Below are 19838 nucleotides of genomic sequence, written 5' to 3' on the forward strand. Positions count from 1 at the left end.
CTCTAGTTCTAATAGTAAAGGCTATTCTGATGCGTTGGAGAAGCCCCTCCTATATTTCTTTCTTTTATTCTAAATGTTATTTTTAAATTATCATTTCAGCATATTACAGGGGTACAAATGTTTAAGTTACATATGTTGCCCTTATTTTTTTCTTTTCATAAAGACACTTCCCTGTTAGGACTTCCTTTCCCCTCAAGAACCTGGCCCCTGATTCCAACTGCTTACATTTGCCTGCTACCTTTCTGCTCCGTTTACAGATCCCAAGCATAATTGCTCCCCCCTGAAAAAAGTCTGCCATCGCTATTGGAATGCAAGAAGTAGCAGAAAAGATGAGATTAACAGGATATATGATGGCCTTTAATGATATCTTTTTAGCCTGTTTCTTTGTGTGTGTGTGTGTGTGTGTGTATGGGCGTGCGCATGCCATGTGTGTATTTTGACTGAAATCTTGAGACATTTCTTTGGCTATCAGACTTCTGAGAGAAATTGCTTTGCACAGAAGCATAACATAGATGTAAGTATTGAACCAAATGTGCAGCTTATGTTTATATTACAAAATTAGTTTTGGTCAGCTCTCCATGTACGTGGCCAACAGACTGAGAAAAATCCCAAGCTCTGGTGTGGACAGTGAGCACAATTACAGCTTATGTCAGTGTTGACAGTTCATCGAGCAAAGCCCTAGTTATTCTGGAGTCTCTTCTGCATTTCACTAGGATCTGAGTGGAAAAAAACACTGTTCCTCCCTACTTCTGTGGCCTTCCAGCAGACCTGGGAGGCCACGTGCAAGGGAGACGGAGAAATGGAAGAAAAAAGAGAAATGCGAGCTCCATTTTCTTTTCTCAAACCCACAAGTCATAGTGAGAAGAAAGCAACGAATGCTTTGGCACACGATCCAGGATGCCCCCCCCACCCCACCAAAAAAAGGAAAGAAAAAGAAAAATGTCCACCCTCCCCCCAAAAAACCCAACAGTGAGCCTCACAGAATGGCTTCAACAATGGTACCCACCCCATGGGCGGAGACAACAGATGGGAAAGATGGGAGAAATCAGGCTTCCTATGTTTCCATTAGTACAAATGTAAAAATTCGTAACACAACTTTACGCGCAGAGAAGAGTAGACGAAAGATCACGTCTGCAATGCCATGTTTCTGACTTTGGTTAATAGGTTTCATAGTGAATCAGCACTTAGTACCTGAAAGGATGCAGTCCTTCCTCCAGGTGGCAGGCTTGTATTCGCTTTGAACAGCTAAAAGTTTTTGTTTGTTGTTGGTTTTTGGTTTAGTTTGTTTGTTTTTTTTTTCTTTTTCCTTAAAACGTGTTCATATTTTCATAATATACAGAAAAAAGTTCGTGGTTATTTGGTTTGCTTTAAGTCCATTAAAAAACTGGCTTTGGGGAGACAGGTTGGGGGACAGGAACTATGCTACCACACACACCTTCAGTGTGGTGGATTCCTTGTTTAAAAATTTTCAAAAAATTTTTCATTTTCCTTTTTGGAAAACCAACGGACGTGTAGAAACCATTCTGTCCACTTGGTAGTTTTCTTAGTCTTTTACTTACAACGGTGACAATGACTGGGGCTATTTTTCTAATTTAATTTAATTTCTTCTTCTTTGTCGTCTTCTTTCTTCTTTTTTTGGTGGCGTCCCAAGGGTGGAATTTAGTTTCTGTGGGTTTTGCTTCCAATTCTCTTTAGGAGTTTTCTTCCAGCGAGTCTGTTAAGGGCTCCAGAGGGACGGCCGTGGCCGGCTCGTGCTGTTTTAAGCGTTTAATTGTGTTCTTCAGGGCTTGCCTCTTATTGCAGAACCAAACTCTAACTACCTCCCGGTCATAGTTCAGCTTCTCAGCAATTTCGGTCATTTCCTGCCCAGAGGGGTGTGTGTTCTTCTCAAAGTGGGCATTGAGGATCTCAAGGGCCTGGGGTGTGAAGGAGGTGCGCCGCTTGCGCTTTTTGGACGGTTCGCTCCCGATAAACTCGGTCAGGTTCTGCATACCTGCGCGATGGCGGGCCTCAGCCTCGGCCATCCACCGCTCAAGCACCGGCTTGATCTTCTGGGCACTTTTAGGGGTGATGTCCAGCTTTTCAAACCTGGCAGGATACAAAAGGCCAGGGTTCAGTTTGGCTGTCAGACTGCTAGCTATAGTGTTCTCTTGGGCTTCCTGTGGTAGGAAAAAGTGGCTTCTCAGGATGGTGTGTCTGGGGGGAAAATTGAGAAAGAACAGTCTTACACTGAGTCCTCTGCCAGGGTGGGCCTCCTGCCTGCCTGCCTGACTGCCTGGCAGGGCGGATTCGCTGCAGGTTAGTGGCCGGCCGCAAGGTGGCCAGCCCCGCCCAAGCCAGAGCCACCCCCCACGTGCTCCATGCCAGCGCATGCAGACCACACGGCACACACACGGGCGGACAGGGGACGCGCGGGCTGCGACGCGGGCACGCAACGACTCGCCGGCCTTTCCCCTGCAAACGCTGAGCTCTGAGCTTCCATTTGAACGGTACCAGCCCCGTGTCCCCAGCCTTCAGAATCCCTAAGGCAAAAATTAACGCTAGAAAGTGACATCAAAGACGACAGTGGTCACGGTCTTTCGCTTGAAATGGTATGTTTTGCATTTGGTTTTCTTTAAGTCCCCCCCCCCCCTATTGACTTGGTTATGAGAATGTTGCAGCTATTATCATAGTCAGTGATGGCAACTGGGACGTTCCTTTCATGGCTCCCTTTTTATCCCTCTCTCTCTCTCATATGGTGAACAATTTTCACCATATGCAAGTTAACAACATGCCCCCCTTTCCAGGTGAAACACAGCCCCATTGCTGCTTTCTGGCTCAAACAGCTGGACACATTGTAATAACTATGGAACACCCCACCCCTGGGTGTGCTAAGGCCACCTCATGCCTTCCAAACACGGTCCAGCGTAATGGTGTACTTTTGCACCACGGCATCAAGCTGTGTTTAATGTGTGATATCTGCAAACTGTACTTGAACGATATCATTTTCTGTAAATGAGGTCTTCTATGTATCAATTGCCATCAGCAATTCTTTGCTACATTGACTTTAAAAAATATGAAGCCTCTTGGACAAAATTATATAGAGTGTTTTAAGAGGTCATCCTGGTACCAAACTCATACTCACTCTCAATGAAAAAGAAAAAAGTACCAATTACCTTTTGTTTGTTTGTTTGTTTATTCTATATCCAAATTCACAACCCTCCAGTATGGCAACTTTGGATACATAGAATTCCCCTCTCTCTTTTTACTACACTTGATCTTAGCCAAAAGGCCGAGAAGCGATTACCCCTCTCTCTTTTTAAAGTGCTCCGTGCTGTTGAAAAACAACCGTCTGAGCATCTTTATTACAATGGTCTGTTCTCACAGAGCCAGAATGAGCACGCGTGAGTCAGTCAGAATATGTTCAGTAAGGATGCTTGCAAAGGGATGGAATAGGCCTTCTTTGTGTGCCATATTCTTACTTTTGGCAGCACATTTTAGATCTCCTACAATGTGATAAGAAGCACAAATAATATTGGATCTTAATGCAATTTTTATCTATTAATTTTTGAAAAACCCAACTTCCAGTACTGGTTAAGAAGAGAAGTACATTTACTTTCAGTACAAAGCGAACTGATAATTTGATGTTATTTAATGAGCTGTCATTTGTGCCAAGCTCCCCCTCCCCCAAGCTCTCATTGTTGTGCTAATTTGCCACATACCACATTTTGCCATGATTCGCCATGAAAGCCCCAAAGCTTCAACTCTTTTTTTTTTTTTTTTTTTGAGACTGAGTCTCACTTTGTTGCCCAGGCTAGAGTGAGTGTCATGGCGTCAGCCTAGCTCACAGCAACCTCAAACTCCTGGCCTCTAGCAATCTTCCTGCCTGAGCCTCCCGAGTAGCTTGGGACTACAGGCATGCGCCACCATGCCCGGCTAATTTTTTCTATATATATTAGTTGGCCAATTAATTTCTTTCTATTTATAGTAGAGACGGGGTCTCACTCTTGCTCAGGCTGGTTTTGAACTCCTGACTTCGAGCAATCCGCCCGCCTCGGCCTCCCAGAGTACAGCTGCAACTCTTGATAGCATGGCAACAGTCTTTACGGAGCCATGGCACCAGGGCACAGAGCTTGTGATAGGGCTGTTGAGTGCACTGGGGGCATCTTTTCCTCTGTGACTCTGATAAGGAGGGACTCAAAGCAGTGCGTAGGGGTCACTGCAGCTAATAAGGGACAAGTGTCACCTGTGTGCAGGCTCTAATGCAGTCCTTCCTACCCTTAGAATTCACTTAAATTGTTCCAGTGTTCCAAATCTTGGTCTTTCTTTTTTTTTCCCCCTTGGTAGATAGCTCCTAAACCGATCTGCCTGAAACAATGGAAGCTGGAATCCCAACATGCAGCTGCCTGAAGTCAAGGCATCTTACATGTTCTATTATCCTGGGAATTCCCAAGGTCTGTGCATTTCAGCCACAGCCTTTTTGGCTCCCTCCTGGGGAAGACTTCAGAAATCAACATATTTGATTGGAAATGCCCAAGAGATGGCTAGGTGTATGAGTTAAAACATTAGCTAGCACTTACAGCAATAGAAGGAAATCACATTTTAGAACTAAAAATAAGTGAAAGAGGAATTTAGCACCAACAGAAAATTGGCAACAACTTAAAAACCTGTGGCTGCCTTTATCCCAAGGCTGTCAAGATGAAACGAAATTAATGTTTCCCAACAGGGAGCAAACGGTATTCATATCATCGATGCTGCTTGTTAGTGTTGATGCTTCTGTACATGTTGTTTGGAATAACATATACAAGCCTTGAAACAAATTTCCCAGCAGTAGTATCCTTGTATAGACTGAATAAAGGTTATTTTCTACAGGGAGGTATCTTATAAGAAAAAACAGTAGGGGAGGCCATAGAAGTGAGAGGATCCTATGGTGCTTTTTGTATTTAACAACAATCAATGGGTTTTATGGAAAATCATTGAGCAAAATGTGAGCTGCAAGCTACTACCCCATACTGATGTTATTTATAACCTTAGTCTTAAACTGCAGGAAAAGTACACTTCCGTCCTTTGGGGAATACATTAAAAGTATAAAGAGCAGATAAAAAGACAGCATTTCATGGATCACCAAGAACAAAATCCACTTAAATGAGTTTAGAGTTGGTTTCTTGGCTTTTCCTGATGGAGGAGGACTCATAAGGCATTGCCCAAGAGGAAAAAGCTCTTACCGAAGTGCCTTTGTTACCTCATGCATAAACATGGGATTAGTGCAACACACACATGCATGCATGGGGTCTGCGTCTGACGACTTAACCCGGATCAACTCGAACACAACCAAGGCTCGATTCTGTCACTTATTTATTTAATTTGGGGTGGTGGTGGAAGAAGTTAGGCCAGATTCTCACTACCCTTTTCTGAGCCATTTAAAGCAGCCACTTCTTTTTTTTTAAAGATGTGCTTTTAAAGCTGCATCTGGGAAGGCAAGTTAAAACCTTCAAGGTCAGAAGATGGTTAATTTTTTTTTTTTTTTAATGTGTGTTTTCTTGGAAAATCCTGATCGCCATCTCTGGGCAGAAATGGTGGAAATGTTAACACCAATTAGGACTGGCAGCTTTACAATATTTGCTCAGGATACCTATGCGTGCAGAGCAGTTGGTAGCTCTCAGCTGCATAGGAGTGTGGGCCCAGAAGGAAGGCCCCTGGCTCCAGGGTATTGTATTTCCAATGTGACTGCCTTGGAAGTTCTTTGTGAGTTGACAGGAGTTATCAAGCCAGGCCCCCAAATCTGCTTTAGCACCTCCATCTACTTCAAGATCACCAATCCCAATATATAGCTGCCCCGAACTTTGTTCCCACACTCTGCCCCTCCAGCTTTGCCCACCCAAAGAAGAAAGGCTGAGCCGCGAGGACAAACGAGGCCCAGGCCGGCCAGGAGAGGTGACAGCATGCGGGCGCGGGTTACCTGCAGATGGCCGACTGGCTGTACGCGGGCCCCTCTGTAGCACTGAGGGCTTGGCCCACCTGAGTCTGGGTCAGGCCAAGGGACAGGCGACGGATTTTAAAAGCTTTGGCAAATTCTCGGATCTCCTCCAGATTAACCCCATCCACCTCACCCGCTGCCATTTGAGGATCTGTGGAGATGTTTTTAAAAATAGGATCAATACGTCAACACACGGCCGAGCAGTATTTGTTTATTACGGTTTATAAGAAAGTGGCTCTCTTTAACAGCAGAGAGGTGGGGAACCATCACAGAATGTCCTTTTTGTCTCCCAGGTGAGGCACCCAAGTCTCCATCCTCAAATGATCACACCTCCACAAATCATCCTTCGAGATGTTTCTACCCCGGATAAAACCACAGCTTGCTGCCACTGCCACCTGCCCAATGCCAGAGCATGCTCCTCAAATAACAGCCAGCACGGGGAGGCACTTGTTTTGGGGGCGCAACTCCATTTTGCCCATAAACATGTTCCAATATTATGCAAAAATGTAAAAATGGAAAGGTTTCCATTTGAATTGTCTTCATTGGGAATCTTTAGCACTAGAAATTGCACTTGAAGACAATAATATTATATGTTTTTCCTTCGCCTGATACTGATGCAGCCAGGCTAACACACGGTAATGCTGCCTAATTTCTTACATCCACATTAGCCCCTCAGAAGAGCGTGCTTATGCGACTGCAAGAATAATACTGTCTTTCCCCTCCCCCCGCAGTAGTTTACTGACACAGACGCCTTTGTCCCCTGAAAGGGCACATAATAAAAAATGCCTACCACAGGAAGGCTCCTTTGGTGCTGGATAACGCGGTCAATTTAGGACTTATCAAGGGAAATGACACAACAGCTGGAGAATGAAACTCCCCCCTCCCCCAGGCTACTGATCCCTGGATAAATGAAAGCATGCACCAAGCTGGAGACAGCATGGGTTGGGGATGGTGGAAGATTTCAAAGTGCTGCTCAATCCTGCCTGTAGCGAAGCCATTCTCCCTGTGAGCTGCCGCTATTGTTCTTCGCCTCATTCCTCCCACTTAGGTGAAAAGTTTTTCTCTTCCTCTTTCTGCACAATAACCCATCAATTTCAGTAAATTCAAGTACTTGTCCAAGGACTGTGGTGGACTGCATGGCTCTTCTGGGCTCAGGGCTGTAGTAACTCCAGTTGTTATGAAACAAGAAATTCAACATTTGCATGCCAAGTGCCAATTTTTCATGAACTTTTAAATAAGGACGTTAATATCTGTGGGGAGTTTAGAGCTTCATGTATAGATTCTCTCATTATTGGGGAAAATCCAGCCCAAAGAAAACAGACTCTGCAAATAGAATCAGCGATATGGGTGTACGTTGTACCTTTATCTTCACATTAAAAAAAAAAGATCCTGTAGAATTTTTACCTGTCATTAGTCATAATTTTGTTGTAGAAAGGTTGAAAAGTGGTAAAACCACTGTGATCAGTCTGTGAGTGTTTTCTAAAGTGACTCCTGGGAGTCCTGAGTAGCGGGAAGGGGCAAGAGAAATACTAGAAACAGTCCCAGCGTCTGTGCAGTTTGCTGTCTGTAGGGCTTTGGGATCCAATACTAAAGCATAAGAAACAATGAGAGAAAAACAGCAGGCAGAGTATCATGAAGAGCTAATAGTGTGACCCCCACACCGGGTGTGCAGAGGAGGGAGAGAGGCCACGAGGGAGGACTCATCTGGGTCTTCTCCAATGGGCAGTGCATGGAGGGGCCAGATCTGGTCAGTGTGAAGAGTGTGCAGACGAGACAGATGCAGGGAGGAGCAGAGCACTGTGGGGGCCTGCAAGGTTGCTAGGGCGGAGCAGGGGCTCACGCTAGGAGTGATGAATATTTCAGGGTAGCACATTGAGAATCCATGTGCATAGCCAGGGTTGGGGCAGATGACTATAAAACTGGTGTGGCTAAGATGAATTAAAATCTTACTTTTTCTCCCTAAACTACACCCTCCCCCTGTCCCCCAGGCTGGCAACACTTGGTTACTGAAAGACGTGTTTGGGTGGTCCATGGTGGAGGCAGCGCTTTGGATACTAAATCCTACCAGCATGGCTGCCTGGACTCGCTGGGGATTCTGGGAGGTCACATCTGGCACACTGCAGCCTTGAGCACCTTTCCTTCTTCTTGAAAAAAATCCTTCGAGCAGAGGTTGCAAATGAGCGGCTTGCAAATAAAACCCAGCTTTCCTAGTGCTTAAAAACTTTTAAAAAATGACTCGCCAACATGTAAACATCGATTTCTAAAGAAAAATCTAGGTTTTCCACGTTCTTCTGAAATGTTAGAAGATCTGGCCGCACTGGATGTCCATTTGCATTTGGTAATGCTCAGTCGGCTGGAACTGATTCTGGCTGTCCCTTGAGCCCCTCGGCATCCTCCTGCCAGCCCGCCTCGGACCTGCTGGCTGCTCAGCCTGTTCCGTGACCCTGCGTTTAGAGCCTGCATTCTTAATGGGGCTCATATTGGTTCTGGGGTGGGGGCGGGAGGAGAAGTAGGAAGAGTCTTAGATAGTACCATGTATGGCTCCTCAAAGGGCCACAGTGCATCAGCAGAACAGATACGCAGTATATCTGTGCTATCAAAATGTCATGGGTGGAAGGAGGACAATTAGGATAAAAATAAATCCAAAAAGGCTCCTTGCCAGGAGAGTGGGGTGTTAACATTAATAAAATAATAGTTGAGAAACGCTGGTTTGGAGCACAAAGGGCCACTTAGTATGGAATGGTATGGTGAGAGGGGGGTCTGGCCTCCCCCCAGGAAAGAGGGAAGAGGGGCTTGGCAGCCTTGCAAGGGTGGGCGTGGAGGCTCGAAACTGAAAAGAATGGAAGCTGGAGACTTTCCTTGTGACACTATGGCTTTTAGGACTGTGGCGGTGTGAATTTGCAGGTATCGGAGTCACCTGCTGGGGCCCAGGGATGAATATTTTAAACAAGTGCCACAGGTGATCCTGATGCAGGAGATCAGCTGACCTCACACGACTCTTTCTCTATGGCCAGGCCTGGCCCAGTCTGGGTGTGGTGTCCTCTGTGTGCCAGCATCTTTCCTGACCCTTTACCATTATTACTCAGCACGTTCCAGAACACGGAAAACCTGCTGCCTCACCTCAACTATTATTTTATTAATGTTAACACCCCACTCTCCTTGCAAGGAGGCTTTTTGGATCAACTGGAATCAGTTGAATTATTCAGCACCTGAGGGGCAGGTCTTTAACTGGTAGGGTTTCATGGTCTGCTTCAGTCTCGGGGCCTGACTTAGCAGTGCGGTACTGGGCAGGTTTATGACTCTTCATGTAAATGCCTCCTGTCATCCTTCTTTTCTTCTCCTGCTGCCTCTATTGTTTATGTCTCCTCACTAGTTCTTTGATACTAGGAACGAAATATGCATTCGTGATTGTGCAGGTTGCTTTTTGGCAGATTCCTGACAATAACCGGAGTTGAAAAGGAGGCTGTGGACTCTTAGCTCCCAAGCTGTGAGTGGTGTTGGACAGATTTCAAACTTCCACTCTAAAGCTCAGAGAGATGGGCAGGAGCCCCAGCCACTGAGCCCATGGGGCCCTGGCAAACATTCATTACACCAGAAAGCCGGATTCCTTCTTCCTCTTCTCACGTAGTTTCCACTCTCGTACTTTCTTCTGGTTCTGCTTAGAGAGGTGATAAGATAGGAATTCTTGTGAAATTTAAACAGGGTGGTGGTCTGCTGGACAAAGGCCAGGTTAGGGGAACTCAATATCTCTTCGTGCAATTTTTTGATCACTGTAGGTGAGCTGCTCAGCCTTCTTTATATTAGTTCTTACCCATGAAACTCAGTTGGCAAAGTGCATTATTATGGTTTCGCGCCATGGTTTCCAAGATTATAGAAGTCTCCAAAGAAGGAGTCCATGCCTAGAGAAATATTACCTTTACCCTGATTACAACATGTGGGGTTTGTCTTCATACACTGGGAGAACTTGTTAGATGGTGTCTGTGAGATGTTTTGAACTCATCAGAAGACTAATGCTATTGTTATCCCAAAGTTTCTGTCTTAAACTCTTGAGGTTGTTTCGCCGTGGGAACAATTTCCCTTCCATATGGGCCATGTGCTTTTCAGCTTGAGGATGGAAAATAAGAGGTGAATGTGGTAAAAGGAAGCTTTCCTGGGATGTTGTCTGAGCTCTCAACCTAGCTCAGTTTGACATTCTGCCCTGGGACAGGTCAGTCTGGCTTTCTGTCATCCATTCTCCTGGCTCTGGGGAGGTTGGGTTAGTTTTAAGCATGCATCTGAGGCTACCTTGTGGGAACCTCATGGGGAACACTCAGATTTCCCATAAGGTGGATCGAGCACCTTTAACCAGCTCGAGGACAACACCCAGTCTGGGGTTTCTTTGGACTGAGGAGGAAATAACATGTTTTATAGAAGTTTGCTCCAGATTAAGTCAGCCCAATATATTAAATACAGGGCCAGCAATGGCAATGACGGCCAGGGGTCCAGCCTGAGTCTGACCCTTGATCAACCTATAAAGAGTGTAACTGGCCCATAGGATAAACTGGCATTGAAAATTGGCAGTGACTCATAAGTATAATGATGGTGTTTCCCAAATCAAATCTGGATTGCATGGACTGAAAAGTAAAAAGATTTTTACGGGAGCCATATGCAAAGTGTGTGAAAACCAATCTGTTTTGTAGAATCTGGTTCATAGTCGCTGGGCCCACACTGAATCGAGTGCTCAGGATGCATCAATCAGGACAGATGTTTTGCTTTTCCTTTCAGTTTTTTAAATTTAGCTCTTTCCTACCATTAGCCTGGGTATCAGTAAGGGGCTGCTAAATGGGTTGAGCTGTCACCATGAGTCAACATCATCCTTCTGTGATCCCTGCTCGTGGGTTGTTATGGGGATAATATGCAGCTTCAAAGAAGCATGGATTAACTATCTTATGTAAACGTCTGTCTGGCTTTTTGGTGCTACTCTCACAACAAATAATGGGCATATTTACCAAATATTTCTGGGAAATAAGAAACCATTTGGGAATGTGCAATTTAATTTGGGAGAACGGCGTACTTGCAATGTGGTGACTTCGCTGGGCTGTGGGAAATGGTGTGAACTGTGCGTCAGGGGTTTCACTATGCCATGTGCTATCACCATGCATCTTTGTGTTCACTTTATGGTTTTGGTTTTTCTGGAACTAGCTATAAGCCCTTTGCTGTCTAAGGATCAAGCTAAGGGGTTTTAAAAAAAGTGGACTCAAAAAAAAAAAAAGAAAAAAAAAACCCAGCAAGCAAGCAAAACCCTCAAATTTACCTATTTCTAAATGGTACACTGTAAATCTTAAACCAAATTGAGACATTTGTCAAGAAAAGTATGATTTTTCTCCTAGATTTTCCAAAGACCCTACTTATAGAAACTATCTCTACCCCTGATAACTATGGAGACTGAGCAAGGTTTAACACAGGGCAAGGTGTGTAGGTACTATCAATAGGTACTATGCAGATGTTCTAACAAGTGTGTGTATTCATTAATTCTGAGCCCAGATGTGCTGTTCTTTGCATATGAAGCTTCTGTTATCATTACTAGGACATTAACTTGGCATTCCTCTGCTTGGAGTGGGAAAGAGTTTTGTATGATCCAGCAACTTTAGTTCATCTGGAATATAGCTGGTTAGCCAACATTAGATTGAAAGTCTTTGATGATAACATGGACTCCTCATTGGCCCAGGTTTTGCCAAAGGTTCTGTGATATTCTGATATACCGAGAAACACATATTTGGTCTCTGTCCTGGGTTCCTGGCCCAGAGCTCCTAAAATCCTTATAATTTCCTGAGTGTGCTAGGAGCATCTTTTGTTTTAATATTTAGTCTTTGATCCCTGTTTCTGACAGAGCTCATAAATCCCTTGGAATGTCCTGGGTGATTGGAACATCTTTTCTTCTAATGAGGTGACTCTTAGTGGGCTCCTGGATACCTTCAGAATGGTGGCTGGCTATCAGAAAGACCCAGCCATGATTAGAACCTTGGAACTTTCAGCTCCACCTACATACTCCAGAGAGGGAAGAAGAGCTGGAGATTGATTTAACAATCGATCATGCCAAGATGATGAAGCCTCCATAAAAATCACTAAATTATGGAATTTAGAGAGATTCAGAGTTGGCAAATACATCCACTTGCCTAGAGGGTGGTGCACCCCAATTCCACAGGGACAGAAGTTCCTGTCCTCAAGATCTTTTGAGACCTTGCTCTGTATATGTCTTCATCTGGCTGTTCATCCGCATTCTTTATCATATCTTTTATAGTAAACCAGTAAACGTTAAGTGTTTCCCTGAGTTCCGTGAACCATCACAGCCAGTTATGGAATCAGAGGGATATGACCCATGTATTATTCATTCTGTTGTTGAGTGTTGAGACAGAAGGGAATTAACTAAACAACATGTGTAAAATCTGTAAGCAACTGTTAAGTCCAGGGATGGGATTTTGCAAAGTTTGACTTCTAGTGGCACTGCTAGAGCCTCTTATGCCTGCCAGAGAAGACTGTAAAGTTAGCTTGGGCTCCTCTTTCAGGCTTTGCATACGAATTGGGAGTGTGCTGCTTCAAGTGCATGTGGAGTCTTTCTATTCCACAAGGATATGTAATATGGTTCACTCACCATAAACCTAGAACTTCGATGTCCCAATGGCCACGGTGCAATTGGAATTCCACCCAGCCCATTAAGTAACTCTGTTACTAATTTCTGAAAAAGGTTAATCCTTCCCTGTCCAGCTTGTGAGAAGTGACTAGAGTGAACCCAGTTCCACCCACCCATGTCTGCTGTCCATCCATTCCATTTATCCAACTCTATATCCATCTAACATGTATTAACTATTAATATTTTCCTTGTGTAAAACACTGTGTTAGTGGCTGGGGGTGTGTGTGGTTTGTACATTTGTTTCATATTTACCTTATTTTTTTGTTGATAAGATGCTTTACTTTGGTCCCTTTTCTTTCAGGACCAAAGCTTAACAGCCTATCCTAAATTTATGACCTTGCTGCCATTTAGAAACAGAACATTTTGCAGAAACTTATGCACAATATTGAATTGCAGCAAAGTTAGAATCTTTTCCCACAACAACCCTAAAAGAGGTTTTTTTAATTGGGAAAAATTTGGCTATAATTACATTAATTTTATCTATTATTTTATTCAAGTAAGACTAGGGTTTCTGGCCCAAATGAAGAGGGTTGTATATCTAAACAACCTAAAATATGGTTGATGGAAACTGCGTATGTATGCTGAGTGTCTGTTTGGTTTTGACCCATCTTTAAGATCAAGAGCCTCAGGCTAGTCCACTGAAGTACCTGGGAATTCTAACATCTTTCCATTATACCTCTTTCCATCTCTTCCCCACCCACAGGCATCTTTCTTGCCTGAATTATCCATATAATTAGAAAATATATATCTGCAAAATTATTTTTCTTTTCGGGGGCTGCTTGTGGGGGGAGAACATGGCAACCCTCCATTTTGATTTGTGTTACCAGATTTGTCCCATAATTTGAGAGGATCCTATTGTTCCTGTTATGGTTATATGGTTCACTCACCATAAACCTAGAACTTCGATGTCCTAATGGCCACTGTGCAATTGGAATTCCACCTAGCACATTCATTGTCAGATCACTCATGATGCTTGACCAAACGCAGAATCCCACGTGTTCATTTCATGGCACAGGTGCCTGTGCAGTGCTGTAGCCCTTGAAACCCACAGCTACTGGGTTTTTGGCCCCTAATGAATTGCAATCTATGCATGTATTCTGTGATTTTATATATCAGTAAAAATTGCACTAATGGTGAATAACTGACATTAAATCGGACCATTGTCCTGTTGATCTTAACATGTTTCTATCTGCATGTGATAAATACTCTATTTTCACCTAGGGCCAAATACCATTTCTAAAAATTATATATATATCTGTGTGTGTGTGTATCTCACCTGGTCAGAAAAGCAGACTTTCAGGCTTATTTTATTTTGTGAATGGTTGTTCAGAGACTTCTCATCGGATTCCTGCCCATGCAGCTTCCCCCACGTGCCACTGAAGGCGGCTCATTGTGCACACACACCCACCCGCCCACAGGCATGCTCTCTTTTATTTCCTCTGACACCTACAAATAGAACGGCAGGGGACTTCAAACACACAGAAAAGCAGCTTGACCCGCCGGCAGAGTGCCTGTTGTTGGTTATTTCAGTTCTGAGCTGTGTGGCTCAGGCCCTGCAAGCTGAGCAGTTCCGACCTTCTGAAGTGGCAGGACTGACTCAGCACATGGGGGGAGCCACTTAAGATGGAGCCCAGCCCCTGACATGCGGGAAAACATGCACTAATCCAGGGGGTGTGCTCCGGGGGCCTGCTTCCCTAAGGAGCCATTTGGCTCTGGCCATGGACTTCATGGGGGGAGAAAGGGAGAGAGAAAGAGAGAGAAAGAGAGAGAGAGAGAGAAAGAGAGAAGGAAAGCATTGCAAATAGGCAACAAGAAGGCCACCATGATTTAAACCGAGCCAGAAAGGATACTTACTGCTGACTAACTGGCCCACGCTCAAAGCTGAAGAAGAGGAGGATGAGGAGGAAGAAGAGGAAGCCTGCCGGACGGGACTTTGAGACATGGATGCTTGGCTGTGAGCCAGGTGCAGAAGGTTGCCTTGAGAGGCTGCTTGACCCACTGACGTCTGGGAGGGTTGGTGGAGCTACATGGGGGGGGATGTAAAAAAATACACAAATGAATGAAAATTAGGGGGGAAATGCCAGGGAACAGAAGTTTCATCTGGGGTTGAATCATTTTATTTCCAAGAATATATACTTCTCAGGAGCAGTGCATGCCCTACTCAACAGGCAGGATTTTTTTGTATATATTATGTTGCCGATTGCTTGACAGGCACTTTATTAGTAATTCTAAATATATTATTAATTCCCTACTTGGCTTGCTAGAGCACCCAATTTTCTACATTTCTCAACTGTGGTGTGTGGCTGGACTCCTTCTGCCTAGTCATTTAATTACAGTGCACTTGACAAGCTTCTCCAGTAAGTGTAGATAAAATACAGCACAATCAACTTGGAATGCGAAAATCAAACTTAAAGGTGTGGCCGTGCCTCAGCATTTGATCTTATGTAACTGGTATTTGGGGGCAAGTTCCAGTTTAGGCTCAGTGTACATGGGAACTTCCTGCTCTTGCAGACTAAAGAGTCCGGATAGATTACCGTGGAGTTGACAAAATGCTCTCTGATGTCCCATAGAAAATTAAGAGAGAAGGTGAGGAGTCGGGACAAAAATACCCAGTAATATTTGTAGCTTTCAGTTCTTATTCTTACTCTGCGCCAGCCACTGTGTTAAGGATATTCATTTAATTCTCACATCAGCCTGTGGTGTGAGTACTACTGTGACCCCTCTTTTACAAACAAGGAAGCCGAGGCACAGAGAAGTTAAAGGGTTTTATAGGTCCATCCAGCTGGTGTGGAAGAGCTGGTCTCTGGACTTATGAAGTCTGACCCTGGGGCCCAAGCTGTTAGTCACAATGTCACAAGGAAGAATTAATTTAATTTTTAAAATTTTGTGTGCATCAGAGCAGATTGTCTTTACATTCATTTATTCATTATTCCTTTACAGGTTATTGAAGGACTGTTGCTGGTGAGAGGAGCTCAGCTGAGGAGAGGAAGGAGAGAGGAAAGGAAAATGATTGCAGGTTCTAAGTCTACTTTGAGGCCTGGGAGGGATCTCTCTCCATCCACCGTGTGTTGCAGGTGGACAATTAGTCTCAGTATTAACCATTTTTATCAATTGTATATAGCACTTTTTGGTTTACACAGTGCTTTTCTATCCATCAGCACACTCACAGAGGTGTAGCACGGTTTCTGTAAAAGGCAGTCAGCCTGGGAATAGCATCAGGCCTTGAACTTTGGTGCCCTAAACGGGCACCAACCTGAGAAGGCCTACCACCTTCCCAGCATCTAAGAGCCAGCCTGGGGTATTTCAATTTCAGATTTGTCACTGCTTTCCCAGTGTGTGTATGTTCAGCTTTTCATTCAACTTTATTAAGATATAATTTACACATAATAAAACACACCCATTTTAAACACAAAGTTTGCCGTGTTTTGTTAACTATGTACAGTCGTGAAAACACCACCACCACAGTGAAGATATAGAAGCTTCTCATCATTCCACAACATTCCGTCCCACCTTTTGCAATCAATTTTCTTCTAACTCCCTGCCCCAGACAGCCACTGCTCTGCTTTCTGTCGCTATGGATTCATTAGTGAGATTCCAGAAATGGAATCATATAGGATGAACTCTTTTTGTATCTGGCTTCTTTTGCTTGGCGTGGTATTTTCAAAATTCATTGATACTATTGCATGCATCAGTAGCTCATTCCTTTTTATTGCTGAATAGTATTTGTGTATACATACACAAATGATATATTGTTTATCCATTCATCTGTTCATAGACATTTGGGTTGTTCCCAGTTTGGGGCTATTATGGGGCTATGATGAATAAAGTTGTCATACACAAGACATACACAAGTAGACATAAGTCTACTATACACAAGTAGACATACAAGTTTGTGTGTCTACTTGTGTTTTTGTTTCTCTTATGCAAATACCTAGGAATGGAATTAGTGGATCGTACTATAAATGTGTGTTTCACTTTTTGAGAAACTCTCAAACTATTTTCCAAAGTGGTTGTACCACTTTATATTCCCACCGGCAGTGTATGAGAATTCCAGTTGCTCCACATCCTTGCCAACACTTGGGATTGTCAATCTTTTTAATTCCCTAAAATGTTTTTAGCCATAAAGTTAACATTTTATCTTCAAACAATTGCTGGTAAGGGGCTAATTTGGAAATGTGCTTAAGGAACTATTTCCCCTCCTGGTCCCTTGTGGTATTAACATTAATAGTAGGTCCCCTTATCCACATGCTATTTTCCTATGCAGCAGACACGCCTGGTATGATTATGAAAAGTAAATGGCCCAAGGCCATCTGGCTGCTGAACATTAGAATCCAGGCTCCCATCTCATAGTTCAGGGCTCTTCCCAGGATTCTATCTATCCCTCCTACAGAATTGCCTGCAGTTACATTTCCAGTGCACACCTGTAGTGTTACTCATCTATGCTAAGTGGAGGCTAGATTATGAACCAAGGATAGTTATAATCTATACAGAAACCCCAATTAATATGCATCAAGCATCTGCCAAAGGTAATTAGCTAAGCTGACGAGCATATAATCAACAATTGAATCCAGTAAATTTTATACTTTGGGACACATATCAAAGATTAAATCTATTTTTAATTTGCTTAATAAAATGTGATGGATGTTTGCATGCCAGTCTACCCCCTCTAACCTATTGAGCTGTCCTTCTCAAAACCGATACTTGGCAAAAGCTTTTTACAGTTTTCAGTTACTGAATCATAAGATAGTCTTTGATTTTACCATTCTATCAATATTTTATTGGCCCTGGGTGTGGTAAAGAGCCATCAAGTAACTGAGTAAGACAATAATCAATTTAAATATTTCTTCCTCAGACACAACTCAGTTAAGAAAAAATAACTAGGCTGCACTCTCACTTAGGAGTCACGAAAGCAAGCTAGGGCTTATGCGTTAAGCTCTGCAAGAGAAGAAATTTGAGAGGACAATAAAATAGTGCTTTTAAGAACTTGTTCCATGTCTACACAGTCAAAAGGAATCTAAGATTTCTTAGAGGAAAAGATATTTTTCTTTCAAAGTAAATAATATATATTTTTTAGAACATTGGAGTTCTGTTTACCTTCAGAGTTTAACCAGACAGTTCAGAAAAACCAATAAAAATTTTTAAAAGTTTTAACTTGTCAAGAATCAAGGGAATTATATAAGCAGTAGCATCCTAATGGAGCCGATATATCTCATTCCAATTGCCTGTGTACAAAGGTGTCTGTTAATTCTAGAATCTCTTGCAAACCCAGGTAGGATAGCCTACTGTACATATCAAAATCAGCTCAGAAATGAACTTCTCCTTCATAACTTCTTTCTTCCAAAAAGGAGGACTTTAGAGGTGTCACGTCTGTTTCCTTCATTCCCTAAAACTGCAGTTTTTTCAGGCAAACTATGAAATATAGCACTAAGTAATTGATGTTCTTAGTTTCATGATTTTGGTATATTAATCTTTAGAAATTTTATAGTTAAAATATATTTATCAAACACAAAAAGACAAAGCAGAGATTTAAGCTACTTCATAAAACAATTCTGAGGTCCAATATAAAAATTTAATATACTTTAAATAAGCAGCATTAGGAAAATACTATTTGATTTAAGTATGTTGTTTTTCAGACACTTAATTGCAAAGCTCATATAGGTTTGTGTTGCAAAAATCATGTAGGTTTGTATTGCGTACCTATTGGCAAAAGAAATAGATGTATAAATCCTAAAACATAACTGTCCACAAAATTTGGAATAGTTTACTAAAAGAAAATGCAGAGAGTCAGGGAATAACTAGAAGTGTGAAGGAAAAATTTCTTACTTTTCCTTCCTGGAAAGAAGCGTCTATAAAGGCAGATGTTTTATTACATTGTCTTAATCTTGAAAGGCCAAATATGAATATGTGGATTCCACCTATTGGATGTTTCCTACATCATCCTGGCAATAGCTCTCTTGGTTAGGTTTTGGTGATACTGTTATAGAAGAGGAAGCAGACTTAAAAAGACGAGATAACATACCTGGGATTGCACAGGTACTAGCATAAGTAAGCTTTGAATCCACATAACTCTGACTCAACAGCCAGCGCCCCGTTCACTGTGCCCTGCACTTTGTCTCAACCCTGCTCAGTCCCTGGAGATGCTCTTACAAGTCAGGGGAACAGCAGGGGGCTCTAGTCGGGAGTGTGGGAACGAATGAGATATGTTCAAACTGATGGGTCATGGTGAGCTACACTTTCTAGTTGATCAGCCCTAGTGTAGACCATCACAGTCTATCATTCTGAACACATCTCATTGGTGGTTTTTTTTTCCTAACATAAAATGTTTAATATTTTTCTGCTTTTGGAATTATTCTCTGCAGCTCCCAAAGTATTTAAGATGTCATACTTTTAAGAAAATATGGAACTCTCAGGTGGCTAGAGGATTACCCAAAAATGTTATTATGATTTTTTTTTTTTTGAGACAGAGTCTCACTCTGTTGCCTGGGCTAGAGTGCTGTGCCATCAGCCTAGCTCACAGCAACCTCAAACTCCTGGGCTCTAGCGATCCTCCTGCCTCAGCCTCCCAAGTAGCTGGCACTACAGGCACACAACACCGTGCCCGGCTCATTTTTTCTATTTTTCGTTGTTTGGCTAACTTCTTTCTATTTATAGTAGAGACAGGGTCTCACTCTTGTTCAGGCTGGTTTCGAACTCCTGACCTTGAGCGATCCTCCCGCCTCGGCCTCCCAAAGTGCTAGGATTATAGGCATAAGCCACCATGCCCGGCCAATGATTTTAGTAAAGTCTGGACACACATCCAACATGGAGTTGCCTACAGATTGTCCTTTGCTTATTATTATTAATTCCGACTATCTGTAGTACCCCAAACTTACTCTTCTTAGTATTATACCCTGTTAATGGGTATGATCATATTAAAATATGATCATATTTTCTATTGACTCAGCACACTGCTACTAGACTGTCTAAAGGAGCTCGAGTTTATCTCCCTCCAAGTTCACACGGTCACTTTCTTGTCCCTTTTTGAGCTGTGCGCCAGGTGTCCATGGGCTGAGAGCATGGAGAGTCCGCAAGAAAGAAGAGAGAAGGGACAGCTTGTGTCAGCCTGGGGCAGTGCGTCATCCAGGGAAGGAGGAACCATGTCCATCACACACATGGAATGACAAACGGGGAAGACGGGATGCAGGGTCTGAAAAGCTTTACGCTTCCCGCTGG

General features: G+C 43.2%; 2 protein-coding genes across 2 annotated transcripts in view; both read right to left on the reverse strand.

The window, feature by feature from the left end:
* The window catches only part of POU6F2 (POU class 6 homeobox 2), a 194447-nt gene that overhangs the window by 2572 nt on the left and 172037 nt on the right, over window positions 1-19838 (reverse strand). Inside the window, exon 5 of the mRNA XM_076006212.1 lies at window positions 14481-14649. Within this exon, the coding sequence (XP_075862327.1) occupies window positions 14481-14649 (169 nt within the window). The remainder of the gene's footprint in view (window positions 1-14480; window positions 14650-19838) is intronic.
* On the reverse strand, window positions 1231-8435 carry LOC142872959 (POU domain, class 6, transcription factor 2-like). Its single transcript, XM_076006763.1, has 3 exons — window positions 8372-8435; window positions 5939-6107; window positions 1231-2511 (listed from the first exon to the last, which is right to left on the reverse strand). Exons 1-3 carry the CDS (start codon window positions 8433-8435, stop codon window positions 1692-1694), a joined length of 1053 nt encoding a protein of 350 aa, XP_075862878.1. The 3' UTR covers window positions 1231-1691.

The sequence above is a fragment of the Microcebus murinus genome, chromosome 9, assembly GCF_040939455.1.
Source record: "Microcebus murinus isolate Inina chromosome 9, M.murinus_Inina_mat1.0, whole genome shotgun sequence".
NCBI classification, from domain to species: domain Eukaryota; kingdom Metazoa; phylum Chordata; class Mammalia; order Primates; family Cheirogaleidae; genus Microcebus; species Microcebus murinus.

Excerpts from the sequence above, each read along its gene's own strand:
- LOC142872959 (XM_076006763.1), bottom strand. The coding sequence starts at position 8,435 with ATGAGCCCCATTAAGAATGCAGGCTCTAAACGCAGGGTCACGGAACAG. Across the intron at positions 6,108-8,371 it reads ACAGGCTGAGCAGCCAGCAG|ATCCTCAAATGGCAGCGGGT; the intron begins GTCCGAGGCGGG and ends ACATCTCCACAG. Across the intron at positions 2,512-5,938 it reads AGCCAGTCGGCCATCTGCAG|GCTGGGGACACGGGGCTGGT; the intron begins GTAACCCGCGCC and ends GGGATTCTGAAG.